Genomic DNA, 16924 nt, shown 5'->3' with positions numbered 1-16924 from the left:
ACCTCTCTGTGTTTCCATATTTATTTATTTTTAGCTGGAGTCCCACTCCGTCGCCCAGGCTGGAGTGCAGGGGCGTGATCTTGGCTCCTTGCAACCTCCACCTCCCTGGTTCAAGCGTTTCTTCTGTCTCAGCCTCCCTAGTAGCTGGGATTAAAGGTGCCTACCACCAATCCTGGCTAATTATTTTGTATTTTCTTCTTCTTTTTCTTTTTTTAGATGGAGTCTTGCTCTGTGGCCAGGCTGGAGTGCAGTGGCACAATCTCGGCTCACTGCAACATCCACCTCAAGTTCAAGCGATTCTCCTGCCTCAGCCTCCAGAGTAGCTGGGACCACAGGCGCGTGTCACCACGCCCAGCTCATTTTTTGTATTTTTAGTAGAGACGAGGGTTTCACCATGTTGGCCACGATGGTCTTGATCTCTTGACCTCGTGATCCTCCTGCCTCAGCCTCCCAAAGTGCTGGGATTACAGGCATGAGCCACTGCGCCCAGCCTATTTTGTATTTTCAGTAGAGACAGTGTTTCACCATTTTGGCCAGGCTGGTCTCGAACTCCTGACCTCAAGTAATCCACCCGCCTCAACCTCCCAAAGTGCTGTGATTACAGGCGTGAGCCACCGCGCCGGGCCCTGTTTTTCAATTTTTACCCTTTATAAGTACTTTCAGAAGTACTTAGAACAAACCTAAATGACTAGGGCAACAAATTTTATTATCTCCATTTGACACTTGGTGAAACATTCTCAAAATGTATGACTAGTCCAGGTTCCCAGAGGTGATCAATGATGCTACAGTAATGAAAATCAGATATTCATCCAGACTTTGCTATGACAGAGATTCTTTGTTTGGCCAAACTTTAGTCAGACTTCTGAATCTTCTGATAGGTCCATCTGTGCACTTCCTTGTAAAGTCCAGTTTTAGCAGAAAACTATGCTAAGTCAGTTTAGCAAGAACCCCTCTTCCTCCATATCTGATCAGGCTCCTCATCCTCCAGCATCTCCCAGGTGATGTCTGATCACTGTGGCCTGTCTTCAGCAAGAATCCTGTTAGATTGATTTGGCCAGAGTTTCACTTACCCCTGAGGTTTCCTCTTAGTTATTTTCCATCTACTGACCCCTTACATTGTTCCTTGGTGAATCAGATTCCTGAACCATTGCTCAAGACAAATGTTTGCCAAAGCTGGTAAGAACAGATGTGGATTTGTAAGGTATCAGTATACTCTGGCTGGGTTTGGTGGCTTGCATCTGTAATTCCAGCTACTTAGGAGGCTGAGGCAGGAGGATTGCTTGAGCCCAGGAGTTTGAGGCTGCAGTGAGCTATGATCATGCCACTGACTCTGGCCTAGGTGACACCGCAAGATGCTGTCTCTTAAAATAAGGGGAAAAAAGTATACTCTCTGAAACTATGTTTGAGTCCCCGCCTTCTTTTAAAGATACCTTTTGGGCTGGATGTTCTTTCTGGCTTTCTGTGAAGCCTCTGTATTCTCTCTATTGGATCCTGCTTCTCCCATGGGAAATTCTGTCATCTGAAACCCTTCTTCTGAATCCCTACTGACTATATCCTTTGCCAATTTCGTCCACCACTGCCAGATCCTTTCCGTTTCCACTCCAGCCCCACAGTCACTTGCACTTTAGGCTCCCTACCCTCCACTGGGGGCTCTGAAGGGACTGAGAGGACCCTCCAAATCAATCACTTGAGGCTGAAAAGAGAGAAAAAAAAATTAGACTTTTTTGAAACTGGGCAAATAAAAAAAAAAGTAAAAATAATTTTCCACAAATATTGGTAAAAAGCTTTAGCCCTTACTAAGTAGGTAAACTCAACTTGTCCCATTTTCTTTTTTTTCTGAGGCGAATTCTTGCTCTGTCGCCCAGGCTGGAATGCAGTGGCACGATCTCTGTTCCCTGCAACCTCCGCCTCCAGGGTTCAAGTGATTCTCCTGTCTCCACCTCCCTAGTAGCTGGGACTACAGGCATCCGCCACCATGCCTGGCTCATGTTTTTCTATTTTTAGTAGAGATGGAGTTTCACTATGTTGGCCAAGCTAGTCTCGAACTCCTGACCTCAGCTGATCTGCCCGCCTTGGCCTCTCAATATGCTGGGATTGCAGGGGTAAGTCACCGTGCTGGCCAACTTGTCCCATTTTCATCAGAAATACAATTTGGATAAAAATTAAAGTAGAAATATTGGCTGAGTGCGGTGGCTCACGCCTGTAATCCCAGTACTTTGGGAGGCCGAGGCGGGCAGATCACCTAAGGTCGGGAGTTCAAGACCAGCCTGACCAACATGGAGGAACCCTGTCTCTATTAAAAATACAAAATTCGCCAAGTGTGGTTGTGGGTGCCTGTAATCCCAGCTACTTGGGAGGCTGAGGCAAGAGAATCACTTGAACCCAGGAGGTGGAGGTTGTAGTGAGCTGAGATGCTGCCATTGCACTCCAGCCTGGGCAACAAGAATGAAACTCTATCTCAAAAAATAAAAATAAAAATAAAAAAAAAGTAGAGACAAACCAGTGAGTTTGTATTACTTTTTACTGCCTCATGACTAAAATTTTAAAGTGAAAAGCCCGCTAGACATTGTGCTGTGTGCCTGTATTCCCAGCTATTCAGGAGGCTGATATTGGAGAATGGCTTGAGCTTAGGCATTCAAGTTCAACCTGAGCAACATAGTGAGACCCCATCTCTAAAGAAAAGAAGAAAAGCCATTAAGATCTGGTTGCATCAGTCTGCACGTTTATGTATGTGTACATGTATATATCTATGTTTGTATATTATATGTACATAATCTTTTCTACCTCTGATGGTATTACCAAACTAAAATACCAGAACTGGCTTAGGGATAAATGAGTACTCAAACAAATAAAGTATTCATAAAAAAAAATGGACTCAAATCGTTTTTTTTTTTTTTTTTTTTTTTTTTTTTTTTTTTTTTTTTGAGATGAGTCTCGCAGCTGTCTCCCAGTGCTGGAGTGCAGTGCCTGATCTCGCGCTCACTGCCAACCTCCTGCTCCTGGGTTTCAAGTGATTCTCCTGCCTCAGCCTCCCAAGTAGCTGGATTACAGGGTGTACCACTACGCTCGGGCTAATTCTTTTTTTTTTTTTTTTTTTTTCATAGAGACGGCGGGTTTCACGTGGTTAGCCAGGATTGCGTTCGATCTCCTGACCTCGTGATCCGCCCGCCTCAGCCTCCCAAGTGCTGCCGGATTACAGCGTGTCAGCACCGAGCCCGCCAAGTATTCCTTATTTTTATGGCATATAGTTATTTGTATTATTGTCTATAAAATGCTGTTCTCCTGTAAACAAGACAATAATTGGAGGCACTGGTTATATTAACAGGTTTTGACTGGAATGTTCAATTTTCAGATATGGGGACCGATGGTTTTAAGGGAGCTATGATTGACTTTATGGAGGCCAATAAAGTTTCCTTGAAAAAAACCGGCCTGAGGTTCCCATACCATTACAGGTGAGTGGCCTGGGCACGGGCTTCACACCTGTTAATCCAGGCACTTTGGAAGCAGGCCTAGGCGGGTGGATCACGAGGCCAGGAGTTCAATACAACCTTGCCAAGATGGTGAAACCCGTCTCTACTAAAATACAAAAAAAAAAAAAACAAAAAAAAAAAAAAAAAAAAGCCGGGCTGGTGACAGGCACCTGTAATTCCAGCTACTCAGGAGGCTGAGGCACAGATTGCTTGACCCAAGGAGGCGGACGTTGCGACCCACGATCACGCCACCTGGCACTCCAGCCTGCGACAGAGTTGAAACTCCGTCTCAAAAAACAAACAAACAAAACAGAACAAAAAACTCCCACAGATGAGTAAAGAATGGTCACTCTCCTTAGCGCCAGAACTTCAGTTGTATTTTAGGACCTTCAATAGGAGAGAATACATGCCAAATCCTCTTAAGCTGTTTCAGAGCAGCTGGATGGCTAATAGTTTAAGATGTTAGCTGAGGTAATCCATGAAGATTTCCTGAAGATTCGCATGAAATTGTGAGAGGGCAATTAACTCTTAAAATTTTTATTGAGGCCCTACTATATACTTGTCAGGATGCTCTTCTACACATTTTTACCAAATGAATTCTTAATCTTCACAACAGCTCTTTGATTAGGTTTTAAGGAAACTAGGTCCTTCAAAATAATCGTAAATAGATCAACAAAACATATAGAACATATCAGCCTGCATCTATGGACTATGGTGTGTAGATCTTACTGTTGATACAATGACATTGAACTATACACACATCCACACAACTATTAAATCCCTCCTTTTGAGGACTGGTACTAAAATTATGTAATATGCAATCCATTTGGTAAACTGAAGAGTAAATTGGATAATCCTCTGTACTATCTTCCAAGTTAGGTTTAGGTATTTTTATAAAACATTATGTCCTACAGTTTGGTTTGTCCAATGTTTTCTCATTAGATGGGGGTTAGTGGCTTCTTGGAGAGAAAGACACAGAGTTGTATATATTTTCAACTGTGATCTATTTCAAAAATAAAAATTTAAAAAAAACATTCTCCAAGGGGGGATGATTAGCAAACTGACTAGTCCTTTCTAGCCCTCCACACTCCGCCCCACACGCACACAGACCCACTCCCTCATTAATTCCTGTAACTGGATGTTTCTAATGTGGATAGAGAAAACTAGCTAACTATAGCGCTTCCAGCACCTCGTATCTGGTACGTTTGTTCAACAGAAAGCCTTAGGAATGGTGGAGGGACAGCATCGGTAAAAGGAAGTCTGGGAAGGTAGTTCGGTCCTTCCAATCCCAAACGAGAGGCTTCTCAGACTGTTCTATTCTCACACCAGGGCCGTGGCCGAACCCCAGAGGTCCGCTCCGGCTACGGTCCGAACAGCTGTACCGCAGGGTACCGGGAACCGTCAGGGCGCAGCTGAACTGCTGCAAAAAGCTCCGGGCGTTACAGGACAGGTCGCAAAGGGCGTGGGTCCCCACCTAGCGGAAATGCACGGAAGCCAAACCCCTCCCCCTTCCCCCCGCGAGGAGCGGGGGCGACTCGTCAGCCACCACTCCCCAGCTCGCAGGAGAACTGGCGTTGCGACGCGGATGCTGGCCAAACCCGCGGCGCGGGCACGCGCGAGCCCTGCCGCAGCATGCTCCACCCGCCGGCCTCCAGCCCGCGCCGGGGCCCCGCCTCCCTCCCTGTTCTCCCCTTCCCCCGTTCAGCCTCCCTCCGAGTTTGGCCCTCCGGCCGGGCGATCGACGTTCGCGTGCGTGCGGGGCGCCTGACTTCATCCGGCTAACGCGCTCCGCCTTGCCCCCTGGCCCCGGATGGTGATGGCAGTGGGTGCTGCACCTCCGGGACTGTCACTGAGCCGCTTCCCAGTGGTGATTGGCTGAGCGCAGCGGAAGATGGCGGCTGCGGCGGACCTCGGGCCCCGGCTGCTCCTCGCGCGGGGTCGGGGCGCCGGGGTCTCGGGAGTGGCTTAGTGCTGCGGACTGGCTGCATGGCACTGCGACGGCGACGGCTGCACAGCCTGTTCCTACACCCTGCGCTCAACGCATCCCTTGGCCGTCACTAGTCGCGGGACCATCAAAGTCATCCGACGGCACCTCGGGGGCCACACTGCAGGCCTCGGCGCTCAGTGCGTGAGTGTGCCGCACGCCGGGCGGGCGCGAAAGCGGGGAAAGAAGCCGCCAGCCCCGGGGCTCGGCCTCGCGACTTGGGGGAAGCGAGGTGGCGGGAGGGCAGGGCTGGGGGTTCGGCCCGGCCGTGAAGGGAGGCCCGAAGTGATGAGGGGGACCTTAGGACTTGGCTTTTTCAGGCGGCTGCAGCTGGGAGGAAAGACCGGCGGAGTCCAGGAGTGGTGGAAGGGGAGTGCCTTTGGGCGAGGCGTCCGGTTCTGGCTTGTCTCTGGGCGAGAGGTGAGGAGGCCTCGGACGCTTGGCACCGGAGGAAACCAGGCTCCGGGTTAGGCCCTGGAGAGGCTGTCGTCCTGCGGCCGGTTTAGATGAGAGCGGAAGGCTGAAGGGTTTGACCCCGGTCGAGAGGCTGGTGGCCGGAGGCGGGCGGGAGCGTCCGAGCCGGCACCTAAGCCCGCACTTGTGGGAAGGAGGAGCCGGCAATCTACTGTTCTCAGGTCCCGCAGGTGGCGGGGACAGACCGGGGGCGTGCGCCCGAGGGTGGGGGTGGGGGTGGGGGTGGGGAGTGGGGTGGGCGGGTGGGGGTGGGGGAGGGAAGTAGGCGGGCCAGCTGCCTGAACTGCTTGGTCGACGACTGTAGGACTCTGCGGACGCCAAAGACTACTAGACCTGGTCCCCTTGCTCCGGGCTTCCAACTTCTACGCCCCAGTGACGAGAAAGTCAGTACCTGTGGTGTATGAAATAGATTCTTTTGGGTTTGTAACTTCAGGCCGTCTCTACTTGTTTTCCCACAGCGACCCGAAAATTGGGATTTGAAGGTGTGTCTGAGTCTCACCATTGGAAGAGAGCACTTCTGGGTGGCGTAAACCTTGGTCCAGGGACGGGACTTTTAGATGCGTGAGGTGTATGCTCAGTGGACGGACTGGAGTGGTTTTGGAATGGCCCTGGCTGAGTTACATTTGGCGGAGATGACATTTCATTTGTGGTTAAATGATGGGTGGCTTAATTTGGATGTGGTAGAAAAGTTAGTCTATGAGTGAATTGTACTCCTGCATAGAGATATAATGTATACAACTCTCTGCATTTAGCCAAGTGGAAGTAGTTACGTGGTCAACCAATTCACTTGTATTTTAACGTAGACAACAAGGAAAAGTTTACTGTGTGGATAATAAGTCATTTGTAAGAGTAAATGGCAGTTTAGGGATGCAAACGTGAAATTAGACATGTTAATTATTGTCGACGTTAGAGTTGTGAAAGAATTGGATGATGTATAGTTTTAGGATATAAACCTGGAATATAGCTAAGAGAAAGTTTTGGGAGGTAGGTTTGTAATTTTTTCTTTTCTTGGCTTAGTAAATGATAGGGGTGGCCTAGATGTAGCAGTGAACAGTTACTGCAACTTGGACATAATGGCTTGTCACTGTGTGTAAGAGGGAGATGCTCATTAGTAATTGGGTATCTTTCCTTTTCAAAGTCATTTAAAATATTTCAAGTATGAAAAGGTATGAAGAGTAATTACAGTGAACACCATGCATCCCCAACTCAGCTTAAGAAATAAAACTTTACAAATAGGATTAAAATCTCAGCTGAATCTCTCCTGGACTGCATTTCTCCAAACCTCCCTCTTCATAAACGTTATCTGTAATTTGATTTTATCCTTTTCATACATGTCTACACTTTTAGTATATGTTTCTATCTTGAAGATGTAGTATTTTGTGATTTTAACTTGGAATCAGTGGTATCATATGTACTAGAATTTCTAAAGAAAGTCATTAACAAAAGTATTCAAGTGTTTTGGATAGATAGAGGAATTTTGTGGGGTGCTTTTTATGTCTGGAGGCCATGTTTGAGAATAATAATGTGTGTCAGGGTTTGTTGATTGGGGAAATTGGACATATATTTATGTGCCTGTACATGGAAGGGAAGACAATATTCACTTTAATGGTAGATTACTAAAGAGGAGGGTTTTAGGTGTATAACATGAAGGTATAGGTAGGTAAGTAAAACATAGCATTGATTTGGGATAACAGGTTTTGTTGGGGCATTTGTTAATTAGAAGAGTTTGGGATTGGATAAAATTGCAGGTCCCCATGCATGAAGATTGAGTATATGAATTAAAATATGTAGAAGAGTTTATAGTGAATGGAATGAAGGATTACAGAAAAAATTTGAACGTTAACAATGGATGTATTCGGAAACATTTTCGTATATGAGAAATGAAATTTATTATTATTTGTAAAATTTATTTATGTTTGTAGAGATGGGGTTTTGCTGTGTTGCCCAGGCTGGTCTTGAACTTCTGGCCTCAAATGATCCTCCCACCTCAGCCTCCCAAAGTGCTGGGGTTACAGGCATGAGCTGTCTCACCTGGCCTGAAGTTTATTATTATTAATAATTATCAGAGGTTGTATAGGGTCCTGTTTGCCCCAGTTCAGATGATCGAGGAGGGAATGCTGCATTTTATGCTTTACTTGGAATCTGCAGGTATTTAGTAAGTTTGCTTTTAATGATTAATAGAGGGTGACAGCCCTATAAATAGAGAGAAGATGCCAGTAGTGATCATGGTCCTAACATAATCCCTCTTTCCCGTTTATGGGCAATGGGCCACTTTCTTTTCTACCACAGAGGAAAGGCATCTGTGTCTGAGGGGATAAAGCTTGGGGATAACCATATAGAGTTTTACTAGGTAATAGAGTAAGATGTCTTATGGATGCCTGGGGTTCAGTTTATAGGGTTATGGGTTGCCTGTAGATTTGAAGTTGAAGGATGGAAACAGGACTTGTATGTATATGTATTGGGTGGCAAAGACAGTGAATTTTTAACTATGACTACTAGTATATGTCTTTATATTATCTGTGTCTGATATAAAATGTTTATAAATAAACTTTAACTGGATTAAGAGCTATCAGTATATACACAGGTTGGGTATTGAAGAGTGAAGATTTTTGAGGCTCTAAGCTGCACGATCTGGCCTTTACTAGTCTCTCTAGTCTTGTCTCCTTATTTATAAGTTTTGTGAAGTAGTCCATTTAATTCTCTTTCCTAACTACAGTAGTTTTGTTCTTTCTTGGAATGCACCAATTCACTCCAGTCATTTAGCTGAGTCTTAGTCATTTTCAAGATCTAGAGCATATCTTAACTTCCTGATCCCTTTAGCCAGAAATGACTGAAGCCCTAAGCACATGCTGTCCTATTAGTGTCCATTTTAGTAATCTGGCAGCTTACTCTTCTGTGGTATTTTTTCAGCCATCTTGAACTATTTAAATTTAAATTCCATTTTATTTAGCTTTTTGTAAATATTTGAGGTCTGTCGCATATTTCAAGGTCCTTGTGGGGAGGTACTTTGTTTGTTTATATATACCCCCTCCAGGACCCAGGATCCCTAGTATACAGTGTGTGTGTATGTGTGTGTGTGTGTTTGTTTATATATATATATATGTATTTATCTCACTCTGTGGCCCAGGCTGGAGTGCAGCAGTGTGATCTTGGCTCACTGTAACCTCTGCCTCCTGGGCTCAGGCGATCCTCCTGCCTCACCCGCCCCGATAGCTGGGATTACAGGTGCACACCACCACACCTGGCTAATTTATTTTTTATTTTTTTAGTAGAGACAGGGGTTTCACCATCTTGGCCAGGCTGGTCTCGAACTTCTGACCTCAAGTGATCTGCCCACCTTGGCCTCCCAAAGTGTTGCGATTACAGGCGTGAGCCACCGCGCCCAGCCCAAATGTACAATATAAACTTGAGTATTTTTGATTTGATGCATATATAACAATGAGTATATTAGTACTTCCTTATATACGAATTGCTAAATAAACACATTCCTTGACTTTTTTTTTGTTTAAATTACTTTTCTTTTTTAGAGCAGTTTTAGGTTCACAACAAAATTAAGTAGAAAGTACAGACAGTTCCCTATACCCTCTATCTCCATGCTCACACAGCCTCCCACCCGTCAGTATTCTGCACCAGAGTGGTATGTTACCATTCGTGAACTTAGCACTAACAGTCATCATCTCCCAAAGTCCATAGTTTACATTAGGGCTTACTCTTGGTGTTGTACAGTCTGTGGGTTTGGACAATGTATAGTGACATGTATCCACCATTGTACTATCATAAAGAATAGTTTCACTGCCCTAAAAATCCCCTGCTGTGCCTATTCATCCTTCCCTTCCTTTTCCCCCCAACTGCTCCCTCCCCTCTCCCTGTTGGCAACCACTGATCTTTTTACTGTCTTCATAGTTTTGCCTTATTCCGAATATCATAGTTGTATTTATACCATTTGTAGACTTTTCAAATTGCCTTCTTTATTTATATGCATTTACAGTTCTTCCATGTCTTTTCATGGCTTCGTAGCTCATTCCTTTTTAGTGCTAAATAATATTCCATTGTCTGGATGTAGCACAGTTTATCCATTCACACACCGAAGGACATCTGGCTTCCATGTTTTGGCAACTATGAATAAACCTGCTGTAAAAATTTGTGTGCAGGTTTTTGTGTAGACACAAGTTTTCAAATCATTTGGGTAAATACTAAGGAGCTCAATTGCTGGGTCGCATGTAAGAGTATGTTTACTTTTGTAAGAAATCGACAGACTCTTAGTGACTGTGTACCATTTTGTATTCCCATCAGCAATGAATGCTTCACTTCCTCACCAGCATTTGGGGGGTTTATATTTTGGCCATTATAGTAGTTGTGTAGTGGTGTCTCCTTTTTAAAAATTGTAATTTCCTAATGACATGATGATGTCGAGCATCTTTTCATATGCTAATTTGTCTCTTTTTATATATTTGCTGACTTTGTTTTTTTTTTTGAGACGGAGTCTCTCTCTGTCGCCCAGGCTGGAGTAGGGTGGTGTACTCCACCTGGAGTATCTCCACTTACTGCAAGCTCTGCCTTCTGGGTTCACACCATTCTCTTGCCTCAGCCCCCCGACTAGCTGGGACTATAGGCACCTGCACCACGCCTGGTTAATTTTTTTTTGTATTTTTAGTAGAGACGGGTTTTACCATATTAGCCAGGATGGTCTCGATCTCTTGACCTTGTGATCCGCCCGCTTCAGCCTCCCAAAGTGCTGGGATTACAGGTGTGAGCCACCACGTCTGGCCTGACTTTGGATTTTAAAAATAAAAAAGCTACACACCACTTGACCATACTGTTCGTATTACTAGATATGTCCTTTACCCTAGCTATTGTTTGTTCATGAAATTTAGCATAATAGTTAGAAAGGAGCTTGGTTCTGGACACAGATAGCTTGGGTTAAGATCCCAGTGTCTTAAAAAATTAAAAAAGAAAATTCATCCCATTACACAGAATTATTTTAACTTTGACTAAATTATTTAGTATTTCTGTTACAGTTTCCTTATTTGCAAAATGGGGAGGATAATTGTACTCATTGTGAGGATTAAGTGTTAATGCATGTAAAATGTTTGCAGCAGTGTACTTACCAGACAAGTGCCCCAAAAATGTTTTGTCTTATCTACTTTAATTCCCTGTAAATAATCTTGCTTTTGGCCTGGTGCTCTGGCTCATGCCTGGGGTCCCAGCACCTTGGGAGGCTGAGGCAGGTGGATCGCTTGAGCCCAGTAGTTGAGAGACCTTGTCTCTAGAAAAAAATAGAAAAATTAGCTGGGTATGGGGGTGCACACCTGTAGTCCCAGATACTAGGGAGGCTGAGGTGGGAGGATTGCTTGAACCTGGGAGGTTGAGGCTTTAGTGAGCTGTGATTGTGCCACTGCATTCCAGCCTGGGCAACAGAGCAAGACTCTGTCTCAAACAAACAGAAAACAACAAAACCTTGCTTTTTTTTTTTTTCTTCTTTTTTACTTAAAGCTTTTCTATATTCAGTTTTTGAACTTAAACTGAACTTTGAACTTCCTAAGTTTTTTTTCTGATTTACCACTTTCCACCATCCTGCAGAACCCATCTAGATTGTGCTTTTATGTAAGAGTAACATATTGTTAAAGTGTTCTCTTACTTAATTACTGGGGATGATGGTTTCTTACTTCCTGAAATAATGCCCCTCCCCAGTGTAGTATATTTTATACTGTTTGTCTTTTTTATGAGCATTTTTGAGATTATGTGGAGAGAGCATGCGCTTTATGTTAGGTAGTCCTGAATTTTGAATTTTAGTTCATTTATGAACTCACTACTTAAACCTCCTGAACCTCAGCTTCCTCATCTGTAAATTAAGATTAATGTTTAATAGCATGGTGGGGAAGATTAAGTGGTCAAACACGTTAAAAGTGCCAACAGTGCATGACAAATGTAAAATAAGGGGTGCTCAGCGAATGCAAATTCCCTTGAGTCTCTTGGCTGCTTGGTCAGTATTGCCACACTCCTTGTGATTACTTTAAAAAAAGTTCACTAAATGTTTACACATAGAGGATAGGCAGATAACATTCAAATGTAGATGGAAATATGAATATTTGTAACAAATATACAGTAATCTATATTTGGATAAATATCTTTTAGTGTATTGGTGTGGCTAAATGTCAGAATGAAGTTAAGATAGTTGTGTTACTAGTTCTGTGTGCACATAGATTTGTTTATGTAGTATATGTACATAAGTAAGTGAAGGTATATGTGTGTGGGTATTAATCAATGGATATCGATGGCAGTATATGTGTAGGAGAAAGTCATGTCTCTTCAGTTTCCGAAGTGAGTTCCAGATTTGTGTTGCAGTGAAAAAGAAAAAAAACCTGCTCAGTGTTTTTATTTTATTTTAATTCATTTATTGAGATGGAGTCTTGCTCTGTTGCCCAGGCTGGTTGGAGTGCAGTGGCGCAGTCTCAGCTCACTGCAACCTCCACCTCCCAAGTCCAAGCGATTCTCCTGCCTCAGCCTCCTGAGTAGCTGGGATTACAAGTGTGCGCCACCATGCCCGGCTAATTTTTTTTGTATTTTTAGTAGAGATGGGGCTTCACCATGTTGGTCAGGCTGGTCTCGAACTCCTGACTTTGTGACCTGCCCGCCCTGGCCTCCCAAAGTGCTGGGATTGCAGGCGTGAGCCACCGCAGCCAGCCCTGCTCGGTGTTCTTAGAGAAACACTCCAGTTTTACATTTCTTTGTATCTTTTTTCTTTTCCTGTATAGATACTGACTTTTTTTTTTTCCCCCACTAGGTTGTTAGAGTCAGTCCCTCAGTAATATAGATAGTGACTTCGATTTGAGAAATTTGTATAGTGGTCATAAATAAGAGGAAGATCTTTGTACTTTACTGTAGCTTCAGTGAGGTTTAGATTGGGTGTTTGTTTGTTTTTTTTTCTTCCCTGATGTAAGAGCTTCTTGATTAAACTTCAGGCCCAGAGCTGCCTGCTCTGAGAAGTCATGGTGCCTGCGTAGTCCTCAAGAAATAAATTTTTTTGGCTAAAATGTGCAGTCTCCTAGTGATAGAAACTGTAAATGATTCAAACCAGTTCTAATTCCTGGCTAACTTTGGTACATGCAGCATTCCTATTCTCAACTATTCTTTGAGAGATAAACGTGATATAGAATTGGGATCTCAATAGCCCTAGAAGATAATTGTCTTATGAAAGCATCTGAGTTCTTTATAAAAACTTAATTTAGCATAATCTCTTTTTGGGCTATGAATATGTACTTTGGCTCTGTTTCTGTTGACTGACTTTAGTGATATTAAGAAAGAATAGAATATTGGCTCTGGAGCCAGACCATTTAAGTTCCAGGTGTGACCTTATGCAAACTGCTTAACCTCTCTCTGTGCTTCATAATTAGTACTTAACTCACTGGGTTATTATAAAGATTAAATAAACTGATACATACAGAATATTGCTTGACTCACCATAAGCAGTCAATAAATGTTACTTTTTTTTTTTTTTTTTTTTGAGACGAAGTCTTGCCGTGTCGCCCGGCCTGGAGTGCAATGGCGTGATCTCAGCTCACTGCAACCTCTGCCTCCCGAGTTCAAGCAATTCTCCTGCCTCAGCCTCCTGAGTAGTTGGGATTACAGGTGCGCGCCTCCATGCCCAGCTGATTTTTTGTATTTTTAGTAGAGACAGGGTTTCACCATGTTGGCCAGGCTGGTCTTGAACTCCTGACCTTGTAATCTACCCGCCTCCGCCTCCCAAAGTGCTGGGATTACAGGCATGAGCCACTGCGCCCAGCTCTACTTTTTGTTTTGGTGTCTTAAATTATATAGTTCAGTTCAACAAGTGTTTGTCTGCCTTATGTAGATAACAAGGTGAATTTGAACCACCTTGGCCATGGTTCGCGTATTTTAAAGTACAAGAACTCCTAGTTTAAGGTAAAAAATTAGGGCCCTCGGCCGGGCTCGGTGGCTCAAGCCTGTAATCCCAGCACTTTGGGAGGCCGAGACGGGCGGATCACGAGGTCAGGAGATCGAGACCATCCTGGCTAACACGGTGAAACCCCGTCTCTACTAAAAAATACAAAAAAATTAGCCGGGCGAGGTGGCGGGCGCCTGTAGTCCCAGCTACTCGGGAGGCTGAGGCAGGAGAATGGCGTGAACCCGGGAGGCAGAGCTTGCAGTGAGCTGAGATCTGGCCACAGCACTCCAGCCTGGGCGGCAGAGCGAGACTCCGTCTCAAAAAAAAAAAAACAAAAAAACAAAAAATTAGGGCCCTCTTATGATTGGAGCTTGGTTGCAGTATTAGTTAATTGAGAAAATACTGTAAAAAGCAACTGCTTTTAAGCAGTTTTATTTTGTTTATTTTTTATTTTAATTTAATTTAATTTTTTTTTTTTTGGGATGGAGTCTTGCTCTGTTGCCCAGGCTGGAGTGCAGTGATGTGATCTTGGCTCACTGCAACCTCTGCCTCCTGGGTTCAAGCGATTCTCCTGCCTCAGCCTCCCAAGTAGCTGGGATTACAGGCGCATGCCACCATGCCAGGGTAATTTTTGTATTTTTACTAGAGACAGGGTCAGGCTGGTTTTGGACTCCTGACCACAGGTGATCCGCCTGCCTCGGTCTCCCAAAATGCTGGGATTATAGGCGTGAGCCACCATGCCCGGCCAGCAATTTTAATTATTAGACCTCTTTTACCTGTATATTTGAGAAAGAATACAACATGAATGTTTTGGGCTTTCTTTCCGTGCTGGCTTACTTTAAGATTTTTGGGGAGGAGAGGAAACAAGTTAGTTAATGCTTTTCCATTTGCCCTCCAACTTCAAAAATTTTGTTGCTATTTTCTCTTGTTCTTTTGTCTTTTTGGGTTTGTTTAATACCTTCTTTATTCCTTTACTGTCTTTTCAGTGGGATCTTGGGAGGGAGCAGAGGTAAATATGGATGTATTATATTATTTTATTTTATTTTATTTTATTTTTTTGTTTCGAGACGGAGTCTTGCTCTGTTGCCCAGGCTGGAGTGCAGTGGTGCGATCTTGGCTCACTGCAAGCTCTGCCTCCCGGGTTCACGCCAGTCTCCTGCCTCAGGCTCCCGAGTAGCTGGGACTACAGGCGCCCGCCACCATGCCTGGCTAATGTTTTGTTTTGTATTTTTAGTAGAGACGGGGTTTCACCGTATTAGCCAGGATGGTCTGGATCTCCTGACCTCGTGATCCATCTCCCTTGGCCTCCCAAAGTGCTGGGATTACAGATGTGAGCCACTGCGCCTGGTGTATTATGTTATTTTTAAACTGGAAATCTGTAGTTGTAGCTATGCTTGTTAAACATTTAGTACTCTGTCCTTAGGAATGTTGGCTATAACTATATATAGAACTTAAAAAACAATATATTTCTGTAATGTGGTATGTAAGACCAGCGGGGACGCAAGCAGGAGGTACCTCTCTGATATGTGTGTTGTACGCTGATGGCTTCATGAAAAGGGTGCCTTTGGCAAGATACTTCTCTGAGATACCAACTTTAAAATGGGCAAATGGCCTGTAATCCCAGCACTTTGGGAGGCTTAGGTGGGAGGATTGTCTGAGGCCAGGAGTTCGAGACCAGCCTGGGCAACATAGTGAGACCCCATCTCTACAAAAAAATAAAAAATTACCTGGGTGTGGTGGTGCATGCCTGTAGGCCCAGCGACTTGGGAGGCTGAAGCAGGAGTATCACGTGAGTCCAGCACTTCAGGCAGCAGTGAGCTATGATTGTTCCACTGCACTCTAGCCTGGGGGAGAAAGGCGCTTTTAATATCCGAGCTGTTTCATCATCTGATAAGATATAGAAATTTTTGCAAACTATAGAACTGCAGCACTTCAAATGTAAGGGATACAAAAAAGTTAAGATTAACTTGGGTGTAGAAGAGAAGATAATATAGAGATACAAATTGCAAAAAGAAGGAAGTACAGAGAGGAGATAATAGAGATACAAATAAAAATAATATGGTAATTGCTTTTTAAAACAGTCTGTGGCCTGGAGCGGTGGCTCATGCCTGTAATCCCAGCACTTTGGGAGGCCAAGCCAGGTGCGTCACCTGAGGTAAGGAGTTTGAGACCAGCCTGACCAACATGATGAAACCCCGTCTCTACTAAAAATACAAAATTGGCTGGGTGTGATGGCGCGTGCCTGTAATCCCAGCTATTCGGGAGGCTGAGGCAGGAGAATCACTTGAACCCGGGAGGCAGAGGTTGCCGTGAGCCGAGATCGTACCACTACACTCCAGCCTGGGCAACAACAGTGAAACTCCATCTCAAAAAAAAAAAAACAAAAAAACCCAAAACAACAAAACAGTCTGTGGCTGGGACAGTGCTGTTAAAAAAAGTAATTATTAGGCTGGGCATGATGGCTCTCGCCTGTAATCCCAGCACTTGGGGGGCCAGGGCAGGCAGATCAGTTGAGGTCAGGAGTTTGAGACCAGCCTTGTCAATATGATGAAACTCCATCTCTACTAAAAATACAAAAATTAGCCGGGTGTGGTGGTGTACACTTGTAATTCCAGCTACTTGGGAGGCTGAGGCAGGAGAATCGCTGGAACCTGGGAGGTGGAGGTTGCAGTCAGTCGAGATCACAGCACTGCACTCCAGTCTGGGCGAGAAGAGTGAGACTCTGTTTTCCCACTGCCCTCCCTTCCCCCCAAAAAGTAATTATCATCAAGTTTGAGTATGTTAAATCAGGGATGTGTCTTAGAGGAGGTAAATACTATGCTTACTCTTTAGAGGAAATGAATTTTTGAGTGGGAAAGAAGGGAATGTCTTCTTCAAGATTTATTGCGGGCACCAGGAATTTAAATCTAAATTTGTTTATGTACTTTTACTTTGATTTATGAAGTAGGAGAGATAGGAAGACTGGGAGATGGCACAGGGCAGTGGTTCTCAACCTTTGTTGTTCATTTAGGATCATCAGGGGAGCTTTTAAGAAAATACCTTGCTTGGGCCCCAGTATTCTGTTTTTTTTTTTTTTTTTTTTTTTTTTTT

General features: G+C 44.2%; 1 protein-coding gene across 1 annotated transcript in view; it reads left to right on the top strand.

Moving 5' to 3' along the window:
- The first annotated feature begins 5280 nt into the window (after positions 1-5280).
- Positions 5281-16924, top strand: part of BIRC6 (baculoviral IAP repeat containing 6) — a 265256-nt gene continuing 253612 nt past the window's right edge. The window contains 5 exon segments of the mRNA XM_017870639.1: positions 5281-5375; positions 5377-5434; positions 5436-5516; positions 5518-5553; positions 5555-5606. Of these exon segments, the coding sequence (XP_017726128.1) occupies positions 5281-5375; positions 5377-5434; positions 5436-5516; positions 5518-5553; positions 5555-5606 (322 nt within the window).

The sequence above is a fragment of the Rhinopithecus bieti genome, unplaced genomic scaffold, assembly GCF_001698545.2.
Source record: "Rhinopithecus bieti isolate Rb0 unplaced genomic scaffold, ASM169854v2 scaffold_5341, whole genome shotgun sequence".
In the NCBI taxonomy this organism is placed as follows: Eukaryota; Metazoa; Chordata; class Mammalia; order Primates; family Cercopithecidae; genus Rhinopithecus; species Rhinopithecus bieti.
Note: the sequence above shows the minus strand (reverse complement) of the source record. Positions and strands in the feature narration are given on the sequence as shown.